This window comes from Selaginella moellendorffii, unplaced genomic scaffold (genome assembly GCF_000143415.4).
Source record: "Selaginella moellendorffii unplaced genomic scaffold, v1.0 SELMOscaffold_54, whole genome shotgun sequence".
NCBI classification, from domain to species: Eukaryota; Viridiplantae; Streptophyta; class Lycopodiopsida; order Selaginellales; family Selaginellaceae; genus Selaginella; species Selaginella moellendorffii.
The window spans coordinates 1,205,552-1,225,087 of NW_003314315.1; the positions used below are offsets into that span (position 1 = coordinate 1,205,552).

The window sequence follows — 19,536 nt, forward strand, 5'->3', positions numbered from 1 at the left end:
ATCTTCACCAAGCCTTTCCTAGAGGCAACATTCATTGATTATCACCACACTCTAAGAGTTCTTCCTATCAATAGCACCTCTAAGGGGGAGTATTGGAGCATAATGGAGTCCACCACCTCCAATTAGCTCTAGTTATTCCCCATTAACTCATGAAGTAGCTAGTAGTTAGCTCTAGTATTTAGAGCATGTTTTTTTGACTAGATCCATATCTTGTTAGGGGTTTTTTTGCTCTGTTATTTCTCTTTTCTTCTTCAACCACAACTTGTGTTATGGTAAACCTGCTTGGAAAACACTAGATAGATTGCTACAGAGATTTTCTTTATGATACGAAGTGTATGTAGCAACTAGTGCTGCCATTTTAAGAAGGATCTATAAAACTTGGGGAAGCCACCACAGTCTACATTTGTAATTGGCAACTGAATGAAAAACACAGCTCAGAAGGGCATTTGTTGTATACAAAAGATTGGAGTGGGACATTTTGTGTACAATTCAAGAGAAACCATTGAGACTAGCTTTTTGGCATGTTCTCAGCACTAATCGCAGAATACATTGAGCACAGTGTCGCTACCCACTAAGGATTTCCAAAGAAGTGCACGCAACTTGATAGTATTCCCGCTGTGTTGTGCGCGAAAACTGTTACCAAAGTAAGCAAACGTAAGCAAGAATGGTTTGCAAATACATTGAGAATCCACAGCCCAAATAAAAACTCACATCGCCTGTCACCCTATCTAGGGAAGTCTTCTTTGCACAAGCCATGAATCTCTGAAAGTTTCTATTCGGGTTGGAACAGAACAGTATCTATCCATATCTAGGAACTCCTGCATCTTTCCATCACCCTAGCCATATCATCCACCAGACCAAACGACTTAAAGCATTCTAGCCCGATAGTCATCATAAAATTCCAAGAGAGCTGTTAGTTTTCTTGCTAAATTCTCAGAGGAAAATGGCAGGAAGTTAGTCCTCAAGAGCCTTGTTAAGAAGTCCTGCTCGGAGCCAAGCCTCCATCTTCCACGACGTGAACAATGCTGCACAGCTTCCCCAGTAAAATGGATTAAAGACCCTGAGCGGCCGGTACGAGGGTTCGAATCCCATTCTTGACAAATTCTTTACATTTTTGCTATTTTGCTAGGGTTTTGGAAAGAGCCGCCATGGATGTGGATTTGGAGGCGGCAGTGGTGCGCCAAGGCGATCTTGTGCGGGCGCTCAAGGAGCAGAGTGCTCCCAAGCAGGAAATCGATGCGGCTGTGACGGTGCTCAAGGATCTCAAGGTAAAGCTGGCCGCCAAGGAAGCAGCGAGCGCGCAGGTGAAGAATTTCCGCGAGACCGTCACCAATGTGCTCAAGAGGAGGCTCTTCTTCGTCAAGTCTTTCAAGATCTACGGTGGCGTCGCGGGATTGTTCGATTATGGCCCTCCAGGCTCGGCCGTCAAGGATAACGTCTTGAGCTTTTGGCACCAGGTAAAATATCGAGCTTTAAAAAACCATGGATAATCTTCTTACGGTGTTCTTTCTCGCAGCATTTTGTAGTGTATGACGATCTCCTCAAAGTGGATTGCCCATGCTTGACACCCGAGGCTGTTCTCAAGGCCTCCGGGCACGTCGACCGATTTACGGACTTGATGGTCAAGGACGTGAAGCTGGGCGATTGCTACCGAGCCGACCACGTCGTCAAGGATTTTGTCAAGGATGCTCTGGAGAAAGACCCACGCATGCCAGCGGCTCAGAAAGAAGACTATGCTCGAACTCTGGCGTCGCTGGATGACTTTACTGCCGATGAACTTGGTGCAAAGATAAAGGAGTATGGCATCAAGGCTCCAGACAGCAAGAACGACTTGTCCGAGCCATTCCCGTTCAATCTCATGTTCGCAACGCCGATTGGTCCCGCGGGACTTCTTCAGGGGTACGCATGCATTCTTTCATTCTTTACGTGCTGTCACTCATCCCGCTCTCCTCAGGTACTTGAGACCGGAGACTGCTCAGGGAATGTTTGTCAATTTCAACGAGCTGCTGCTTTATAACGGTGGCAAACTACCTTTTGGTGCAGCTCAAGTCGGCCAGGCATTTCGAAACGAGGTAGAGATTTGCTTTTGCTCTCCTTTCTCTTTTGTGTTTAGAAGCTGAGTTTGGATGCTTCAGATTTCTCCACGACAAGGTTTGCTGAGGGTGCGCGAGTTTACGCTCGCGGAGATAGAGTTTTTTGTCGACCCGGTCGACAAATCTCACCCAAGGTTCGGCAGCGTTGCAGACCTTGAGTTTTTCCTCTTCCCAAGGTCGCAGCAAGTGAACATGAGTGCTCCCCTCAAAGTACGTCTCGGGGATGCAGTCGCACAGAAGATCATCGACAACGAGACGCTTGGCTACTACATCGGACGGACATACCTGTTCCTCACTACTCTCGGCATCAACAAGGAGCGGCTGCGGTTTAGACAACATCTTGCCAACGAGATGGCGCATTATGCTGCAGATTGCTGGGATGCTGAGATCGAGTGCTCATACGGATGGATAGAATGTGTTGGCCTCGCTGATCGCTCTGCGTACGACTTGGAGGCACACTCGGTAAGCTAGATCGCTTGCATCCTTTCTGAGTTCTTTCCTTTCCTTTGCTCGTGCAGGCAGCCAGCAACACCAAACTTGTGGCTTCACGAAATTTACCCGAGCCCATCCTTGTAGAGGTACCTAGGATTGAGGAACAGCGTCGTTTCTCATGCCTTCTTGTTGTTTCAGGAATTTAGACCGGTTCCAAACAGGAAGCAGATTGGCATTTGTTTCAAGGCGGACCAGAAGTTGGTGTTAGAATCCCTGGAGGTAGAGTATTTTCTACATTTCGTGAACATATTTCTCAAAGCCTCTTTTGCAGAAACTTAGCAGTGAAGAGGTAGTAGAAATGGTGGCAAAGTTGGAATCCGCAGGCGAGGCACCGCTCCATTCCGACAGCACGGACAAGACGTTCACCATCAAGAAGGGCATGGTCGACAAGCAGGTGACCAAGAAGACGAAGGACAAGGAGAGCTTCACACCGTCAGTGATCGAGCCGTCGTTTGGCATCGGCCGCATCATCTACTGCCTGTTCGAGCACTGCTTCGACACCCGCGAGGGAGCGGACTCAGTGGAGCAGCTCAACTTCTTCCGCTTCCCCCCCGTGGTGGCTCCCGTCAAGTGCTCGGTCTTCTCCCTGGTGCAAAACGCGGGGCTGGACGAGCTAGCACAAAGCATCTCGGTGGAGCTTCGAAGAGCAGGACTGGCGGTCAAGACAGACATCACGGGCAGGTCCATTGGCAAGAGATATGCTCGGACGGACGAGATCGGTATCCCATTTGCGATCACTGTGGATTCCTCCGAGGGAGGGGTGACGGTGAGGGACCGGGACTCCAAGGAACAGATTAGAGTTCCGGTGGAACAGGTGACGCAGCTCCTCGCGGACCTGTCCGCCGGTAACAAGAAGTGGAAGGACGCTCGGTGTGCGTATCCTGCTCACACCTCCTCGGACAAGACCGACGAGGACAAGACCGATGAGTAGAACTCCATATCCTTTCAACAAAGTTTCTCTACTACTTGTTCTTAAAGATCGCGACCACTGTCCCAAGGAACTCATAGCTCGCCGTGAGTGATCCAAACCAAGAACTCGTCAAACTATCAACTTTGCACACACTAGCTTCGTAGCCGTGCGCGTTTGCGAATCCTCGGTTTCGTCTCTGTTAGTTCTTCGATTCGATTGTGATGCTTCTTGTCTTGATTTTGTGGCGGTGGTCTCGTCATCTCGCGGTCGAGCAAACTTGCGGCTTCTTCACCACTGGCTTCCAGGGAGGTTGTACAAGTAATCTCTTGTTTGCCGTTGCTACAAGGCGGTCTTGTCACCTCCTCCTCGAGGAAACCGGGCTCGGCTTTGCCTTGTTGCTCCACGCCACCGGTCACGCACGTTACTAGCGCATACTCGACTGCGGTGCCATACTCGGACGACTTTCTCACGTCCAACAGGACCACACGCCCGCACTGCACCTTTTCTCGTTGCAAGGCGGACAGATCGACTGGGCCTTGAGGCAGCTGTTTCTGTTTCTCGGCTTCACCCTGCATTTCCTTGTCACGTCCAGAACTTCCAGAAAGCAAAAAAGAAAAGACGAGTACCTCGAAGCTGAGAGGATGCAAAATTTCGACCTCTTCGCACATACACCCGTCGGACATGTGGAGCTTAAGCAGCACGTCGAGAGCCTTCAGTTCTACCGCCTTCCTGAGCGCACGCAGCATAAGAAACAGGCTCAAAGTTTTCATGCGGCGGATATGGATACCTTCGGACGACGTAAGGCCGCTCCTTGAGCAAAGCCGGCTTAAAGTCGGGCCTGTCAGGAAACTCTACCTGCAAATTACACTGCTCATTCGTCACGCACAACCAACGGAAGACTTACCTCGACGTGTTTGATAAATTGCAAAGGTGCCTTGTTTCCGTGTGGACTTTCTATGCGCAGCGTCCACTTGACACAGTTATTCACTTCACAGGAAGAAACAGAAGGAACAAAGAGTTAGCATTGTTCAACAATGAACGCTTCTCTGCTTACACCATGAGTAGGAACAACAGACTAGAAGGTGGTCAAGGCGTATAAAAGGAGGGATGTTCCTGTTTAGCAATCTCATGACACCAAGAATCACCTGTCATGCGAAAGTCGTGTAAGAAACTAGAAAGCTTCATGAGCACCTGATCGACTCGAGCATGGATAACTAGCGTTGCCTTCTTATCCTTTGGTGTCGCCTGCAATGCAAGTAACTCAGCACTCACACAATGTTGTTAAAAGAAAAGGACCAGCCTGAAGGTTGACAATCACGAGCTTCCCTCCTGCTCGCACCGTTTTCAGAGGCAGATTGCACGCTGGAGTGATCTGCAAGCTGCCAGAAAGTTTGAGCAGCGTGTGAGGGGATGGAAACCAAAATAAAAAACTCACCTGGTTCCCAAGCAGACAATGAGGTCGGCCTCCTTGCAATGCTTCTCAGCTGCACGTAGTTCTTTAGGAGGTAATGCTCCCTGATCAAAGCCACAAGAGAAACGTTCACTAGACAGATAGTCTGCTGTACCTCCCAATCGACAATCGTATCTACAAGCCTTCCCACGCAGCCGGGAACAGAACATCGCCTTCCCGTGCGCTTGATGCCTATGGTTTCCATCTCGAAATCACGTAGATACCTGGTTAAAGAGTATGTAAGACTCTCAGAGGGAAGCAAAACTTTGGAAGAGGAAACAACACTCACTCTCGTCCACATGAAGGGCATGTTTCCATGAAACTATTCCCATGCAGCTCCGAGAGCTTGTCTCTGGGAATGCCCGACCGCAGATGCAAACCATCAATGTTCTGCGTGAGACAAAGAAAAAAAAACACAAGTTTTGCCATGCTTGAGACTTGGGAGAGAAAAAATGAAAGGAACCTGGCTGATGATAAACTTGAGAATCCCAGCACAAACAAGCTCCACCAGCGCCATATGAGTGGTTCCAGGTCTTGCCTGGTGGAACTGGACATCGGCCTTTGGTAACGGCTTGCCTTCATGCTGCAAAGCAAGATGAGAGTTGCTACTAGAAAACCATAAGAAGAAAGAGGTAAAATCATTCACCTGGAGCGTCCAAATTCCTTTGGGGCCACGAAAGTCTGGAATGCCACACGATGTCGATATCCCAGCGCCTGTGAAAGCCACCAGATGCTTGCTCTAGGCAGAGAGAAGAATGAGGAGATCCATCAATCAATCGATTGCTATGATCGCGAACAAAAGGATCGGTCGTTACCTCTTGTATGAGTTGAGCAAGCTGCGCTATCTGGAGGAATCAACAGGGCAAACCCTAAGCAAAGGAGCGATCGAAGTGACACACACCTTGCGGTCGACGTCTTGCGCGGGGTCGAAGAGCTCTGGCATGCCCAGCTTGCCGACATCCGCCTTGAACGAGAGCTTCTCGGCATACCCGAGAGCCATTGTTAACAAGGAAAGTATATAGGTTACCTCCACCTTATAAAGTTTTGCCAGCCTTCTCCACTCCAAAGTTCTTCCCAAATGAACTCTTTCTTCCAACTTTCTTCTTCATCTTCCTTGAGATTTTTGAAATGCTCCACTACTTCTAGCACTGATTTTTGAGGAACACGAAGAACAAAGTTGATCTTAGCAAGCATTGTTACAGGTATCAGCGAAAAATTCCAAGCTTTTTATTCCAGAGAAGGAGAAGAAGAGTTTCTACATCTCTACGATGCCAAGCTCCATCCACGCTCTGCCAATGCGGCACGAACTCTCTCCGCCGCAGCGGCATTGTCACTCAAAGGAGGATAGCTCCAGCTCTCAGATATCTGATCAAGATCATCACAAACAACAAAGAGAATCAATCACTCTGGAGCGTAAAAACATTTGCACTCACATCTTCTAGTCCGGTGAAGTTCCTCGCCACTCCTTTGTGTCTCAAGCTCTTGTGGAAACTTCGAAACTTCCACGTACATCTCTCGGCTCCAAGAACATACACGGGCTTCCTGCAGAAGTTGAAAGAACAAATCAATGAAGAAATATAGCATGGATACGAACAGTTCACACGCTCACCCTGTGCTACACGCCTCGCTCAACATGCTGATTGAGTCTGCTGTGACGACAAAGGCATCCCCCCACGCAAGGTGTCCCAAGTGTGGATTTGGACCTGCTAGACAGCAACTGCTAGATTATCAACGTAAAGAGCTTCGCAAATGGGACAGTGCTACCAGTGCCGTCGAAGATGTGAACGTTTGGGAGATCGCCGAGCTCTCTCTGGATAACATCACACACCTGTCAAGTCCAGCAAAAGCTTAGCATTTCTTCAATCTAGAATCGAAAACAACCTTAGCCGGTGTTCGTCGTGAATATGAGATGCGAACACTTCCGCACGAGGATAGCACGCGTTTCAGCTTGGACGCAAGTTCCTGGGCAAGGTCCTGGCCATAGTGACAACATCCTGGATCAGAGTAGAGAGGAAGAGCGAGTAAAACGAAAGACCGATGAGAACAAACGACTCACGCATAGGCCCGCCGATGTTCACAATCAGCAATGGCTTTGGAAGCGGCGCGAGCAGTGAATGCCAGGTTTCTGCAGCTGAGCGCAACATGGAAGGATCCGCAAGATGTAGAGCTCCCACTGTAAGCACCTGCCAAGCGGAGCAACACAACACGTAAGAAACCAAACAATGAAAGCGAGAGAGAGGAGAAAACTTACGACGCGTTTATCAGGAGGTTGGTGTGGAGTAAGAAACGGTATCAAGAATCTGGGAGCTTCCTGTCGCGCAGCCGGGCTGAGCGTGTAATAGTCGTGAACGGGTGTGATGACCATGTCGAAGTTATCCAAGCAGCGCCTGGGGTGTTGTATCTAAGCACCAAAAAAATGCAAACTAAAGGAAAAGAGAAGGTAAAGAAAGTGTGTAGAGAACCCACACATACCTGAACAACAAAGGTAGCGCCAGGAGCCAGCTTCTTCACACTCTCGGCAATGGAAACCGTGTCACGCCCGGCCGCAAGAACAAGCAAAGGTCCATTCCTAGAAGCAAGCAAGAATCTCCGTAAGTTACTCGATCCCAAAACGCAATTTTGCAAGGAAGTCCAAAGTAGTACCTTGCACTCTCCAGGTTTGCCAGATCGGCTAGTTTCCTCGCATCGGCTGCTTCGATGCCACTCAAACCCGCGCTACTGATGCCAATGGTTTTCTGGCTTTGGAGCCGGAATCCCAGCGAAGTAGCAAAGCGTTGCCACCATACAAGATGCAAGTGCCGCACCAAGCAGTCGATCTTCTTGTGAATTCCAAGCGGCAGCCATCGGAGCCAACGATTGAATTCACCCTTTGGCCGATCCACACGCTGGAAATTCCCACATAACACACTGCAAGAAAACAAGCAAACAAGCAAAAGAGCTCACATAGATGGTGTAGCTGCTGGCAAGGCCGAGCGCCCGGACCAAACCAATGGATTGATGCTCAGCTCCAGCGGCGCCATTGCCGATGATGACCGCGCGGCGCACCACAGTCGACAATCCCCGATCGAAAATCTCTGGCGTCGCATGGCTCACGCTCACGCCCGGGGGATCGGGCAATCTGATCGCTCTCATACCAGCTCCTTAAACCCTAGCTTGTTAGGTCTTTAGCCAATGTGGCACCATGTTATTCGACCACGTCGATTTTAAATTTTCATGTGGCAGGAGGCTATTGGCAAAGTCCAGCCACATCAGCTCCCAAGTAAGTTTATAAAGGTAGCACTTTTATAACTTCAATTACCATGAGATCTTCTCTCTCCTCTTCCAAAAATCCACAAATGGTGTGTGATAAGAATCTCTCTCTCGCTCGCCTTCTCTCGATAGCTAGCTAGCTCGATAGAATTACACGCGCGTCGCGTCGATCCCCATCTTTCTTCCTCGCTCGAGATCACAGCCCAGCCTTCTTCTTGAGGTGCTGCTTGAAATCGATGATATCTCCCTCCCACCGCGTCACCGTCTTGTTCTCGCACACCCAGATCTCCTTGGCCACCTGGTTGATGAGCCGGAAGTCGTGACTCACCAGCACCAATCCACCGTCCCAATCGTTGAGTGCATCCGCCAGCGAGTCGATGGTCTCGATATCCAAGTGGTTCGTCGGCTCGTCCAGGAGAAGTAAGTGAGGCTGCCTCCACGCCAGCCACGCGAAGATCACTCGGCTCCTCTGCCCGTCCGAGAGGTTCCCCATCGGCATGATCTGTGCCTTGCCGGTCAGCCCGAATCGTCCCACCGCCGCTCTCATCTTCTCCTCCTCCAGCCCCGGGTACTCGGCCATCATGTACTGGAGAGCCGAGACCTCCAAGTTGAGCTTGTCCGCCAAGTGCTGGTGGAACTGGGCGATCCGGAGATGGTTGTGCCGTCGAACCATGCCGTCCAGAGGCACCAGCTCGCCCGTCATCAGCTTGAGCAGCGTGCTCTTCCCTGCTCCATTCGGCCCGACCAAAGCGATCCGCGAGTCGAGATCCACTCCAAAGTCGATCTTTTTGTAGATGAGGTTGTCCGGGGTGTAGCCAAAGTCGACCTCCACGAACTGGAGGACTGGCGGCGGGAGCTTGCCGACGTCCGTGAACCGGAAGACGAGCACCTTGTCCTTGACGATCTTCTCCGTCAAGCCACCTCTCTCCATCTTGGCCAGCGTCTTCTCTTTGCTCTGGGCCTGGCGTGCCAGCTTCGCAGAGCCGTGCCCGAATCTCGCGATGTATTCCTTCATCGACGAGATTTGCTCCTGCTCCCACTTGTACTGTTTCATCTGGTTCTCCTCCAGCTCCGAGCGGGTTTGGATGTACTGGTCGTAGTTTCCCGTGTAGAACTTGAGCTTCTTGTTCTGCATGTGGATGATGTTGGTGCACACGCCGTTCAAGAAGTCCTGCGAGTGCGATATGACCATCAGGATCCGGCTGAATTTCTTCAGCGTCTCCTCCAGCCAGACGCATGCCTCGAGATCTACAAACACGACAGCGAAGAAACCCATTAGAACACGCTAGAACACGCACGAGAAAGAAACAAGCGAGAAAACTGGACTCACCAAGGTGATTAGTGGGTTCGTCGAGTAAAAGAATGGTGGGATTCATAAATAGTGCCCTGGCAAGAGCAATTCTCATTCTCCATCCTCCCGAAAAATCACGAGTACTTTTAGCTTGCATCTTCTTAGTAAATCCAAGACCATGCAAGATCTCGGCCGCTCGCTTCTCAGCAGTGGCCGAGTCCATGGCTTCTAATCGCTCATAAATCCGATCAAGTGGTTCTCCACCGCCAGCGTCCTGTGAAAGAAACGAAAGGCATGTTCACGCGGGGGAACGAAAAAAAATTGAAACTCTTTTTTGCTACACACCTGAGCAGCAAGCTTCTCGGCCTCCTGCTCCAGTTTCAAGCGCTCGTCATCGACATTCACAACAGCCTCCAGTGCAGTGAGGTCGGTTGCTTCGATTTCTCGAGTCAAGTGATAGATATCCATGTGTTCTGGGATCGGAACTTCACGGGAACCAATCGCGCTGAGAAGTGTGGACTTCCCGCAACCATTGAGCCCGAGAAGCCCATACCGTCTGCCAAGATAGCAAAGCAAAACAATCACTGGTTTAGAAAAGAAAACCAAGCCAAAAAGAAAAGTCTTCGCTGTCAATCTAGTTCACCTTCCATAGTTGAGCTCGAGAGTGGAATCAGAGACGAGCTCGTGTCCATGGAATGTCACGCTCAAAGATTCAATCTAGAGGAAGAAAAAATTTCCAGATTTGGGGTAAGAAAAAAAATCGAGCTGGAACAAAGATCTCATCACCGACTTACATGAATATCTCGCGATTGAGGATGCGATGCCAACACTCCCGTACAGGTCCGATCCGTGATGCTCATCCCTTGCATTTCTTCGTTGAGGGCGGCGGCGGCGGCGCCATTCTGATTTTGCTCGTCGGCGACCTTGGACGAAGTGGCGGCAGCTGATTTAGATCCTCTCTTGGCGACGGCGGCCGCTTTCTTGGCGGCGGCTTTCTTCTTACTCGCATCCGACACCATCGCTCCTCCCTTTCCTCTCGATCGACCCTTGGGACGAAGAACACACCAAATATGCGCGCCTGCCCTAATCTCACTCTGGTGGTCTCTAGCATATTCTATTAGGTCGTGTAGATTCGTTTACATGGAAAATGCGGGGGCATTGCCGCGCCGAGGACGCCGAGCGCTCCTCGCTCGATCGGCATCGCTCCTCGCGCTGGATCGATCCTAGATGAAGTGGAAGAAGGGGATGTTCGTGGATGGGAGCCAGGAATCGCCCTGGATGAAGCTCTGGACGGTGTAGCCTAGGGCATCGGCGATGCTGAGCTGCGTCGACCAGGGCACGCGCGAGAAGGCGCTGGCGCCGGGGCCGCAGCTGAGGTACTCCGCGAAGTAGAGCGTGGCGAGGGCGAAATTTCCATCCCAGGGCAGCCATCCCTCGGGCCGGACGAGCGATTCCATGTAAGTGTGGAGGAAGATCGTCCGCGAGTAGAGTTTCCAGGGGCGGCCCAGGTAGGCGAGGTGCTTGCGCGGCTCGGCGAGGAGGCCGCGCATGTACTCCTCGGTGCCATTGACGGTACAGTTTTGGAAGACGAGGCCGGTGGGCTGGGCCGGATCGAGGCGGCCTTGCGCGGTGACGGTGCTGAGGATCACGCCCGGGTTGCCAGGGCGGACGCGGATGAGACAGTTCTGCAACACAGCCGCGGCATTGCCAAAGATGAAATCGATGGTACCTTCGATCCGGCAGTCCCTGTAGAACTGGCGGAAGGTGTGAGCGTAGAGGGTGTCCTGGTAGCCTAGGATCGAGCAGCTGTGGAAGGCCGACATATCACTGTCCACGCGAAGAGCTACTGCCTGGTGGCCCTCGGGTCCCGCGGTGTTCTCCACTGTTAAGTCACGGGCCAGGAAGCCTTTGCCGTTCACAGCTGAGAGCCACAGGACAACAACACGCAAAGGTATGTGTCAGTTCTTCTTCTTCGTTTCTTTCTCTTTTCTTTCGTGCTCGAACAAGCAAAACCATGACTTCTAACTTATGATCATTCAGGTAGTACCGACCGAGTGTTGCCGACGCGAACGTCGTGGTGCCGCCTTTGGACACGCTCATACTCCCCCGGATGATGGTCTTGTCCATCCCGTCGCCCACGAACATGAGCATCGACTTTTGGAGCGGGATCCTCACGTTCTCGGCGTAGACACCGGCTTTGATGTAAATCACGTAGCGAGCGGTGCAGTGGTTTGGCGCGTGGTCGACGGCCGCTTGGATGCTGGTGAAGATGGTGAGCTGCGGCTGGTCCGGCGTGCGGGAGACAATTGCCGAGGGAGAGATCAGTGAAGCGGGGGCTTCGAGAAGGCGACGATCGTGCATTCCCAGCCAGGACGGGGCTGAATTGCTCGTGGTATCGACCGAGAAGGAAGAAGAAGTCAAAGAAGCTTGCAGCTTTCGCTTGTGGAGAGTCGGGCGCTTCCAGTGCTGTGGATTGGAACCGTAAGAGGCGAAGGCATCAACCATGGACAAGGCATTGCTGATGAGACGGGCGACAGACTCGAGCTTGTGCATCATCTTCTTGATGAATTTGGTCTTTTTTACGACGGACAGCGACGAGGTACAGTCGGTCTGATATGTGAGAACCCCGCTGAGCCATTGCTGCATGTCTTGGACTTGCTTGTCCAGGTCGGAGGCGACGCATTCCTGGAGCCAGAACTTGGAGGACGTGAGAAGGTCCTTGCAGTCCCGAGCGATGCCCTTGACACTTACGTCGGAGGTGGACTCCTGGATGAGCTGGTCGGCGAAGGCGTCGCTCTCGTTCACGCCTTGGTAGGCGATGGTGATTGAGATGCCGACGAGCTGCTGGGAATACTTGGCATTGGCTGCTCCAGGACTTGTCACCAGCGACGAGTAGCAAACGTCGGGGAACTGGGTTGCCTGGCAAACTAGGCTGATATTCCCGGTGGTGTTCATTGCTCGCAAGTTCCTGCCGCGATCATCATCACCACTGGCAGTCACAACATTAGCTGCACAGAGGAGGAAGAGGAGGAAGACTAGATTTCTTAAGCAGTAGCGGGAGCAGCAGGAAGAGGAGGAGGAAACAACGTTGTGGTTGCGTAGAGACGACGAGAAAGAAGGAGAAGAAGAAGAAGCCATCACCTCACCAGCGAGCAATGCATCACCAAGGCACACACACTCATACAACTGAAAAACAGCCGGCCCCTGGTTTTAAGAATGGAAGTGTGCCAAGGGAGAGAAAGAGAAAAGAAAGCAGGGGCATAGAAGGACAGGAATCCGGTCACATAGCTCGCCGCCAGCCTGCGAGAAGGAAAAGAAAACTCGCTCGCTCGCTCTTTCCCTCGACTGGACGGAGCGAGAATAAACTATTCTGGAAAATCTAGAAAGAATGCGGCTGGGAAAGAAGAGGTACATATTTGCCAGTGGGAGCCCCGTGATTTTTTCTGCGACTCGTGCTACTGCAAGCACTGCTCTCCCATGAGCGTGGTCACCGATGACAAAACGGAAAAAATTCTCTGAGCGACTACAGGTATTCACCTCCCTTTTTTCTCTCCTCCCCTCTCTCTTGATTGGTTCTTCTCGATTTCTTGAGCTGGTTTGGATTGTTGTTGCCTGGATTCTTGTCTGGCTTATTTTTTGTTTGTTTGATCCATCTGATCTTGATCTGACTGATTAAGTGTAAGACTGGTAAGTAAGTTAACGAACTGACAGTCCTGGAAATGCTCAGGCACTCCTACCCTGCGTCGTTCTCATCTCGGCATACCCCGACGAAGCAGTGGAAGCGATGAGCTCGGAGTCGTCGCGTGGTTGATAAAGTCCAAAACAAAACTCTGGAAAGCTTTAGCCCCAGCAGTGGCAGCAGCGGCAGCAGTAGCAGTAGCAGCAGCTCTATAGGTGCGTGGCTCTGGCTTCGGCTTGGTATGGTATAACTCGCGAGCTTAACTTTGCAGGAAGTGAGTGGCTGCCAACGGTGGCAATGCAAAAAACACCAAGTGCTAAATACAATTCACTGCGGCAGTGCCGCAAATAGTGCGACGTCCCAATCCACCACAGCTTTCTTTCTCGCAAGCACATGGAAACGTTATAACTTGGCTGGGTGGCTCGCTGGGACGTGTGGGAATTGTCTTATGTGCTGGTGCTGGTGCTGCTGCTGCTACTGCGAGCAAGAATTCAAGGCAAGTAAACGATTCAACCCAACTATATGATATAGCAGATGATAAAGCTATCATGTATTGCAGGAGGGCGGTGTACATCACGGACGAAAGCCGACACAAACTATTTCGTCTTGCGTGCGAGCTATATATCTATACGATAATTCATGTGAGCCAAGAAGCCTCGTAAGTGCCTACCAGCGCTTGCTGCAGCAGCTATATTCAAGAGTCCCACGGACAGTTCCAGGGCTACATCAAACTTATAAAGCTTCGCTAGTCTCCTCGCCCTCTGGAAAAAGTGACATGGATGCGAGAAATTATATCGCCTCTCAGGAGAGGATGACACTTCGCGATACAAAATGCTTTCTTCGGAATGGGACAGTACATGGGAGCTGTCAGGTAAATCTTTGCTTCGCAAGAAACGGGGAAAAGAATACTTATATAAGTTCCTCCTTTTGTGCAGCCGTTCAGAGATTATTGGCGAAGACGACTCCACTGTAAGGCAGCCAGTCGAGACCAGATATGAGCTTCCCGACAGTAAACTCCCGGGCCTGGTCCATGGTGAGGCTTGGAACGCTCCAGTACACTCGGCCTGATTGAGACGCGCCTGCTCCGGTGTTGAGGTACTCGCCAAAGAAGACGGTCTTGTATCTGTGAAGCGGTGCTCCTTCCCACTCGCTCCAGCCAGCCGGATAGATTATCCCGCCGATGTCCGACTGCATGAAGACGGTGGTAGCGTAGTCCTTCCAGGGGCGCCCCAGGTACGCAGGGAATCTGTGACTCTGCGCCACCAGCCGACCGGAGCCTTCCACTCGACAGCCATGGAAGCTAAAGCCCGTGTTTTGGAGATCGGTGACGCGGCCGTGCGCCGTGATCATGATGTTCTGGCCAGGATCCGGGAGCAGTGCCTGGATGTTACACCGTTGGAAGACTGCTGCAGCGTTTCCAAAGATGAAGTCGACGGTCCCGGAGACAACGCATTCTCTGTAGAAGTGCCGGCTCGAGTGAGCGTACAGGGTGTCCTGGTAGCCATTGAAGGAGCACCGGTAGAAGGCTGCTTGATCGCCACTCACCCGGACGGCCACTGCTTGGCGACCTTTGGGTCCGGCCAGGTTTCGTACGCTCAAGTGGCTGGCAACGAATCCTCGCCCATTGATCGCTGCGAATCAAGAGTTATATCATCAGTCAGGGAAGAGTTCTAGCTGAGTTCTAGCTATGGTGGTGATATAAAGGGAAGTGTTCTAGCGATGGTGGTGATATAAAGAAGAGTTCTGATATAAATAAAGAGTTTTTCTCTTACCGAGGGTGGCAGAGCCAAAGGTGGTGGAGCCTCCAGCGACGCTTCTTTGGCCCTGGATGATCGTCTTGTCAATTCCATCGCCCAGGAAGGCGAGATTAGTCACTGCCTTGGGTACTACCACTGCCTCGTCATAAATCCCCTGCTTTATGTATATCACATGCATTGTGCGGCTCTTGAGCGGTGCCGCGTCAATCGCCTCTTGAATGGACACGAACTGACCACTGCCATCTTTCGCGACAATGGCATTTGCGGGCGCCATCTCGCTGGATCCCCCTTGTTGCAGCAAATGCCGCCTCTGGGCATCTGTGATCCACTCTGGGAGAGAGCCCAGTGGCGGCGAGCTGAGCAATCTCCTTCTTGTTGGAGTTCCCGGGAAGGTCTTGTCCAAGAGGGCCTTGAACGCGACGAAGAAGCTGAGAGCGTTCGTGAGGATCTCCTGGACGTACTCGGATCTTGCTTGCAGTGGCAACAGCTTCTCCTGCTGCCGCTCGCTTTCGATCGCGTCGGCGCAGGTGGTGTGGAATGTGAGCGCCGAGCTGAGCCAGGTATGGATGTTCTCCATGGACGGCGAGAAGCCCCGAAAGGATTTGAGGTCGAGGGTGTCGAGCTCCGACATGGAGTGATCCAGGTGGTCGAGTGAGTCGAGAAGATTGTCGGAGCAGTCGCCCAGTGCGTCCATGGTGGTGAGGTTGACGAGATTGGTCTGGGTTTCCAGCTCGCTGGAGATGTTGTGGACGAGAGCCAGGGATCTCTTCACTTCCTCCACCGCGGCTGTGATTCCAAGCAGAGCTAGCTTCTTGGGATTGGCGCCTGGAGCGTCGGGATAGGCAGAGAGAGAGGAAATGCAGGATGGGGGAAATGCCGTCCTGTTGCAAAGCGCGAGCAGTGAGTTGGATGATCCAGCGTTTGCCCCCTGGCGATTGGAAGAGCTCTCCGACCTCTGGTGGGATCTGGTGACCGAGACTCCAATCCCTATGCCTAGAACCAAGACGAGCAGCAGCAATGTGGCTATGGCGGAGATGATAACGCAGCGCTTTCTTCGCGCCTTGGCCTCTTCTAGTCTGGCTGCGTATGGATCGAAGCTATTGACGAAGTTTAAGGGCTTCATGGTTTTTAAAGCCCCCTTCTACGAGATCTATGAGAACCTGGATTGATGCTTGTTTCCCCCAGAGAGAGAAATAGACGACCGCTTTTCGTTTCCAAAACCTGTGACAAGGGAGACCACATGATGAACAACGTGCAGCTTCTTGACATTCGTTCTTTCTTACCAACTTTGGCAATATATATTAAATGATGCATGTGCAATTTCACAGAAATATTGGATGTAAAAGAATACTCTTAAAGTTCACAGCTTGTTTATTGTAAAAAAAATGGAATGATCTAAAAATTATGTATCTAAAAGAGACACGAATGAGCGATGCCTATCACCCACTGCTCCTCCCCAGTGTTGGAATCACACATCCATAGCTTGGATTCTTGGGCCGGGCAATGAGAAACCTTAATCCGCCGCCGTAGGCGAGCTGCCAGCGACGCTACAGTACCGTGCCAGATCCCGCCGACCTAGATTTGTGACGATTATAGCTACCAGCTCTTCGCACCATCGCCCATGGCTTCCTCGCCATTCCGAAAATGCGAAGTTTAAATCAATTGGACAAAACTGGGACACGAAAGGAGAATTTCGATCGGTCGTGGAATGAATGCCACAAAGAACTTGCTGTGCCGGGGACTATGGAAACCGGCTGTATATACACATGCACGTTGGAATACAAGGTCATCGCAGTCGCGAAAAAAAGAATCGTAACAAGATTGAAATGGAAACGCGATCCGGTCGCAAACTTTGGTCAAACTAGTGAACTCTGAATAAGAACACTGCATTTTCGTTGGGCTTTCCGCGTCATTTCCGTACGAGGAATGATATCGCCACAACGGTTTCCCTGTTTCCAGAAGCAATGCAAAACAAGCATGAGATTATTAACCAATCACGACAAGAAATATTGGTCAGTCGCATATGACCAGCTACGTCTCGTTCCAGGTTGACCATCCTAGGCGAGCGTTCAAGAAGAAAATGGGGATTATGATCCTTACCATGGGCTGGGGCTCTGGACCGGCCCCGATCTGCCAGTCCTTCGTCACTCGCACCACACCATCGGGAGTTCCATCCTCGCCTGCTGGATCGAGATCACCGTGTTCTACCATGGCACGCCCTTGGCAGTGGATAGCATTGACAACATCCTGCATCCCGGGTGGTCTCGTGTTTCGGCACCCGATCTGCCGGTCACTCTCCACACATTCAGCTGCCCAACACAGATGAAGCAATTGGATATTACTTTTCTCTTTTCCCACACTTATGCTAGTTGGTTTCTTTCATACAGGATTTGAGATCATCTTCCAGTCGGAGCTGTTGCTGCTCAAGGGCCTGCTGCCGCTGCCATTTTCATGGCGGTGCCGGTGTTTCATAGACGAGTTTGAGGGATTTGAGCGCCACTGCATTGACGCGAAGTGGCGTCCGCGAGAGCACTTGAAGTACTATCGTCGGTCGTGTTGGCCCAGGGATGACTTGGGTATGTTTTCTGTAGAATCCTTTTTCTCGATCTCTTCAGCGTGACTTATGGCGTCGGAGTCAGCGAGGCAAGAGCAAGGTGTCAGCGGTATCAGCGACGAGGACTCTTTGTGGGTAAGAGATCATCTTGGTAATCCTGACGAGTTTTATGATCCCGCGTACAATGACTTTGCTTGGCCCAAAGGGGGTCCCTCGATACTACTACTACTATACTAGATATGAGATTCCAACACCACGACAAGATAGAATTCCACCAGTGACGAGATATATTATCATTTGTACGTGAAACTTATCATCTGGTGAATGTATATCCTTTTGCATGTAATCAAAGCTTCACAATGCAAAGTGATGTGAGATGGTTCAAGCGCTTTCATCACGATCTTTGTCTTAGTGATCGAATCATATAGAAGCCAGCTTGATCTTTAGTTAGTCGTCGCTGTCGTCTTCACTGTCTGCATTGCACGTGAATAGCAGTTAGAATCTCTTCACTTCCACTTTCTATGCAAGCGAGCATATAAATGAAAGAGAGAGAGAGAGAAGAAAAAGAGAGATTTTGAGTACTAGTTTACCTGATCTTACATCCTTTTCGATCTTTCCCTTGTCCTCAATTTGCTTGAGAAGGACCCTCACGATCAGGATCCACCAGTAGATGTGCATTACCAAGAGCGTGATCAAAAAGGTGTTGAATCCATAGTACATGACCGGGCCGTAAGTTTTGTGTGCATTCTTATCCAAGGTGCCGACAATCTCGCGGCTACAGAAGAGCGTTGTTTTCAATTGTCATTAAAAGATTGGAAACCTTGCGGCGTCCCACGTACCAGGTGCTCCAGATGATCCAGAAAGGGAAGTAAATCAGTCGAAGCAACACCCAGGCGATCGCAAACATGACGAAGAAAACGCTGGAGAAGATGTCCGAGCCAGCATACCTCGACATCTTTGCCATCTCTAGAAAAATGTCGCCTGCATCGTGTAGCGCGAGCACCATGGAGCCAACTCGAGCAAATCTGGCAAAAGACAAAGCGATCGATACGGGTTGGGTTTGGAGGAAAAAAAAAACGAACGAAATCGAAGCCTCTACCTGCTGGGATAGGAACCAGCAATGAGCAAGAAAGTTACGACGTGGTGTGTCATGCTAACACCGAAATCTTTGCGTCGGGTTTCCCAGAACACGAGAGCCAGCATACTGTAGATGTAGAATCCCGCGGAGAAAGTGTAGAGGAGCTTGAGCTTGAGCCTGGCAGTAAGGGGTTGATCTCTAGGCGATCAAGTAATTGCTTCAAGAGTGAAACGTGCTTACTTGATCTTCTGGTCGGGCCAGACTTGATCTCCCGGCCCGATCCAAAAGTACTTCGTGTTGTGGAACCACGGCTCCCTGTACGTGATGAGCAACGCAAACAAATCCGCGGACGTGAAGTAGACCGCCTTCCATGCCGACTCTTTGAACTTGATCAAAGTCTTGGCAAACTGTTGATCATCGCCTTTGGCTCGAGCGATGAATCGCCTCCCAAGAACCTGGAACAAGAAAGCAAAGATTATGATGGCAGTCAAGCGCGCAATGAATGAAAGAGTGACTGGATTGGAGTGAGGACAGGGCGCGCTCACGAGTGCGCATTGAATGCACCATTCCATTCCAGCCAATCAAAGCTCGAGTTTGAGAGATAAATAGCGAGAGATTTGCCGAGAAAAGGATGGAGATGGAGGAAGCTAGAGAGATTTGGCGCTTACCTCGAATACAAAGCGGTCTAGCACGAAGCGCACTGCTGGGAAGAAGAGGCCAAAGAGTGGAACCATTGCCAAATCTGTGAGCTTGGGGTAGCTCTCCACTTCCCACCCGGGCCACCTCCACACGCCTGCCATTGCCATGGCAAACCCTAGCGAGCTCTACAAGAATTTGAGCTCCAAGGAGCTCAAATCCTCCAAAGGTAGCTCTCTTTGTTCGATTGATCGTCCAATTCCTCGAGATCTAGCTCCTCGAGATCTAGCCTATTGCGCTCGTCTGGATCTACCAGACAAGGAAGAAGTCAATCATTTGCGCTATTT

The 19,536-nt window shown here is 51.0% G+C and overlaps 7 protein-coding genes and 1 long non-coding RNA gene across 8 annotated transcripts; 2 read left to right on the forward strand and 6 right to left on the reverse strand.

Annotated features, from left to right (window-relative positions):
* The first annotated feature begins 1,105 nt into the window (after positions 1–1,105).
* LOC9661711 (glycine--tRNA ligase, mitochondrial 1) lies at positions 1,106–3,629 on the forward strand. Its single transcript, XM_002982530.2, has 7 exons — positions 1,106–1,457; positions 1,517–1,899; positions 1,955–2,072; positions 2,136–2,555; positions 2,612–2,671; positions 2,724–2,804; positions 2,857–3,629. Exons 1-7 carry the CDS (start codon positions 1,149–1,151, stop codon positions 3,514–3,516), a joined length of 2,031 nt encoding a protein of 676 aa, XP_002982576.1. The 5' UTR covers positions 1,106–1,148; the 3' UTR covers positions 3,517–3,629.
* Positions 3,510–6,029, reverse strand: LOC9661435 (NAD-dependent protein deacetylase SRT1). The gene is made up of 14 exons (XM_024687655.1): positions 5,847–6,029; positions 5,761–5,790; positions 5,592–5,684; positions 5,409–5,528; positions 5,235–5,335; positions 5,061–5,169; positions 4,931–5,010; positions 4,796–4,874; positions 4,687–4,740; positions 4,550–4,640; positions 4,400–4,482; positions 4,283–4,350; positions 4,122–4,224; positions 3,510–4,064 (listed from the first exon to the last, which is right to left on the reverse strand). The coding sequence occupies exons 1-14, from the start codon at positions 5,943–5,945 to the stop codon at positions 3,648–3,650; spliced, it is 1,527 nt and encodes a 508-aa protein (XP_024543423.1). The 5' UTR covers positions 5,946–6,029; the 3' UTR covers positions 3,510–3,647.
* A 121-nt stretch (positions 6,030–6,150) lies between these two features.
* On the reverse strand, positions 6,151–8,091 carry LOC9661712 (mitochondrial fission protein ELM1). The gene is made up of 10 exons (XM_024687656.1): positions 7,889–8,091; positions 7,589–7,830; positions 7,418–7,514; positions 7,197–7,346; positions 7,002–7,128; positions 6,827–6,939; positions 6,710–6,773; positions 6,555–6,648; positions 6,379–6,487; positions 6,151–6,310 (listed from the first exon to the last, which is right to left on the reverse strand). The coding sequence occupies exons 1-10, from the start codon at positions 8,075–8,077 to the stop codon at positions 6,209–6,211; spliced, it is 1,287 nt and encodes a 428-aa protein (XP_024543424.1). The 5' UTR covers positions 8,078–8,091; the 3' UTR covers positions 6,151–6,208.
* Positions 8,092–8,355: 264 nt separating this feature from the next.
* On the reverse strand, positions 8,356–10,556 carry LOC9661713 (ABC transporter F family member 1). Its single transcript, XM_002982671.2, has 5 exons — positions 10,280–10,556; positions 10,129–10,202; positions 9,831–10,041; positions 9,525–9,759; positions 8,356–9,442 (listed from the first exon to the last, which is right to left on the reverse strand). Exons 1-5 carry the CDS (start codon positions 10,502–10,504, stop codon positions 8,391–8,393), a joined length of 1,797 nt encoding a protein of 598 aa, XP_002982717.1. The 5' UTR covers positions 10,505–10,556; the 3' UTR covers positions 8,356–8,390.
* A 27-nt stretch (positions 10,557–10,583) lies between these two features.
* On the reverse strand, positions 10,584–13,000 carry LOC9661714 (pectinesterase). Its single transcript, XM_002982672.2, has 2 exons — positions 11,537–13,000; positions 10,584–11,406 (listed from the first exon to the last, which is right to left on the reverse strand). Exons 1-2 carry the CDS (start codon positions 12,621–12,623, stop codon positions 10,709–10,711), a joined length of 1,785 nt encoding a protein of 594 aa, XP_002982718.2. The 5' UTR covers positions 12,624–13,000; the 3' UTR covers positions 10,584–10,708.
* LOC112350793 lies at positions 12,908–13,654 on the forward strand. The gene is made up of 3 exons (XR_002993882.1): positions 12,908–13,014; positions 13,213–13,379; positions 13,436–13,654. It is a non-coding gene; the product is annotated as an uncharacterized LOC112350793 (long non-coding RNA).
* A 38-nt stretch (positions 13,655–13,692) lies between these two features.
* LOC9661715 (pectinesterase) lies at positions 13,693–16,316 on the reverse strand. Its single transcript, XM_002982673.2, has 2 exons — positions 14,937–16,316; positions 13,693–14,795 (listed from the first exon to the last, which is right to left on the reverse strand). Exons 1-2 carry the CDS (start codon positions 16,042–16,044, stop codon positions 14,104–14,106), a joined length of 1,800 nt encoding a protein of 599 aa, XP_002982719.2. The 5' UTR covers positions 16,045–16,316; the 3' UTR covers positions 13,693–14,103.
* A 1,420-nt stretch (positions 16,317–17,736) lies between these two features.
* On the reverse strand, positions 17,737–19,387 carry LOC9661716 (ASC1-like protein). Its single transcript, XM_002982674.2, has 6 exons — positions 19,222–19,387; positions 18,794–19,008; positions 18,575–18,730; positions 18,315–18,500; positions 18,066–18,250; positions 17,737–17,948 (listed from the first exon to the last, which is right to left on the reverse strand). The coding sequence occupies exons 1-6, from the start codon at positions 19,357–19,359 to the stop codon at positions 17,923–17,925; spliced, it is 906 nt and encodes a 301-aa protein (XP_002982720.2). The 5' UTR covers positions 19,360–19,387; the 3' UTR covers positions 17,737–17,922.
* Positions 19,388–19,536: the final 149 nt, after the last annotated feature.

Excerpts from the sequence above, each read along its gene's own strand:
- LOC9661711 (XM_002982530.2), top strand. The coding sequence starts at position 1,149 with ATGGATGTGGATTTGGAGGCGGCAGTGGTGCGCCAAGGCGATCTTGTG. Across the intron at positions 1,900-1,954 it reads CCCGCGGGACTTCTTCAGGG|GTACTTGAGACCGGAGACTG; the intron begins GTACGCATGCAT and ends CGCTCTCCTCAG. Across the intron at positions 2,672-2,723 it reads CCGAGCCCATCCTTGTAGAG|GAATTTAGACCGGTTCCAAA; the intron begins GTACCTAGGATT and ends TTGTTGTTTCAG.
- LOC9661435 (XM_024687655.1), bottom strand. The coding sequence starts at position 5,945 with ATGGCTCTCGGGTATGCCGAGAAGCTCTCGTTCAAGGCGGATGTCGGC. Across the intron at positions 4,641-4,686 it reads TCCATGCTCGAGTCGATCAG|GTGATTCTTGGTGTCATGAG; the intron begins GTGCTCATGAAG and ends TTCGCATGACAG. Across the intron at positions 4,483-4,549 it reads CTGTTGTTCCTACTCATGGT|TGAATAACTGTGTCAAGTGG; the intron begins GTAAGCAGAGAA and ends CTTCCTGTGAAG.
- LOC9661712 (XM_024687656.1), bottom strand. The coding sequence starts at position 8,077 with ATGAGAGCGATCAGATTGCCCGATCCCCCGGGCGTGAGCGTGAGCCAT. Across the intron at positions 7,515-7,588 it reads GCAAACCTGGAGAGTGCAAG|GAATGGACCTTTGCTTGTTC; the intron begins GTACTACTTTGG and ends GCTTGCTTCTAG. Across the intron at positions 6,940-7,001 it reads GAACATCGGCGGGCCTATGC|GATGTTGTCACTATGGCCAG; the intron begins GTGAGTCGTTTG and ends ACTCTGATCCAG.
- LOC9661713 (XM_002982671.2), bottom strand. The coding sequence starts at position 10,504 with ATGGTGTCGGATGCGAGTAAGAAGAAAGCCGCCGCCAAGAAAGCGGCC. Across the intron at positions 10,042-10,128 it reads CTCGAGCTCAACTATGGAAG|ACGGTATGGGCTTCTCGGGC; the intron begins GTGAACTAGATT and ends CTATCTTGGCAG. Across the intron at positions 9,760-9,830 it reads CCGAGAAGCTTGCTGCTCAG|GACGCTGGCGGTGGAGAACC; the intron begins GTGTGTAGCAAA and ends TTTCTTTCACAG.
- LOC9661714 (XM_002982672.2), bottom strand. The coding sequence starts at position 12,623 with ATGGCTTCTTCTTCTTCTCCTTCTTTCTCGTCGTCTCTACGCAACCAC. Across the intron at positions 11,407-11,536 it reads GTTCGCGTCGGCAACACTCG|CTGTGAACGGCAAAGGCTTC; the intron begins GTCGGTACTACC and ends TGTGGCTCTCAG.
- LOC9661715 (XM_002982673.2), bottom strand. The coding sequence starts at position 16,044 with ATGAAGCCCTTAAACTTCGTCAATAGCTTCGATCCATACGCAGCCAGA. Across the intron at positions 14,796-14,936 it reads CTTTGGCTCTGCCACCCTCG|CGATCAATGGGCGAGGATTC; the intron begins GTAAGAGAAAAA and ends CTTGATTCGCAG.
- LOC9661716 (XM_002982674.2), bottom strand. The coding sequence starts at position 19,359 with ATGGCAATGGCAGGCGTGTGGAGGTGGCCCGGGTGGGAAGTGGAGAGC. Across the intron at positions 19,009-19,221 it reads TAGACCGCTTTGTATTCGAG|GTTCTTGGGAGGCGATTCAT; the intron begins GTAAGCGCCAAA and ends TTCTTGTTCCAG. Across the intron at positions 18,731-18,793 it reads TGGCCCGACCAGAAGATCAA|GCTCAAGCTCAAGCTCCTCT; the intron begins GTAAGCACGTTT and ends CCTTACTGCCAG.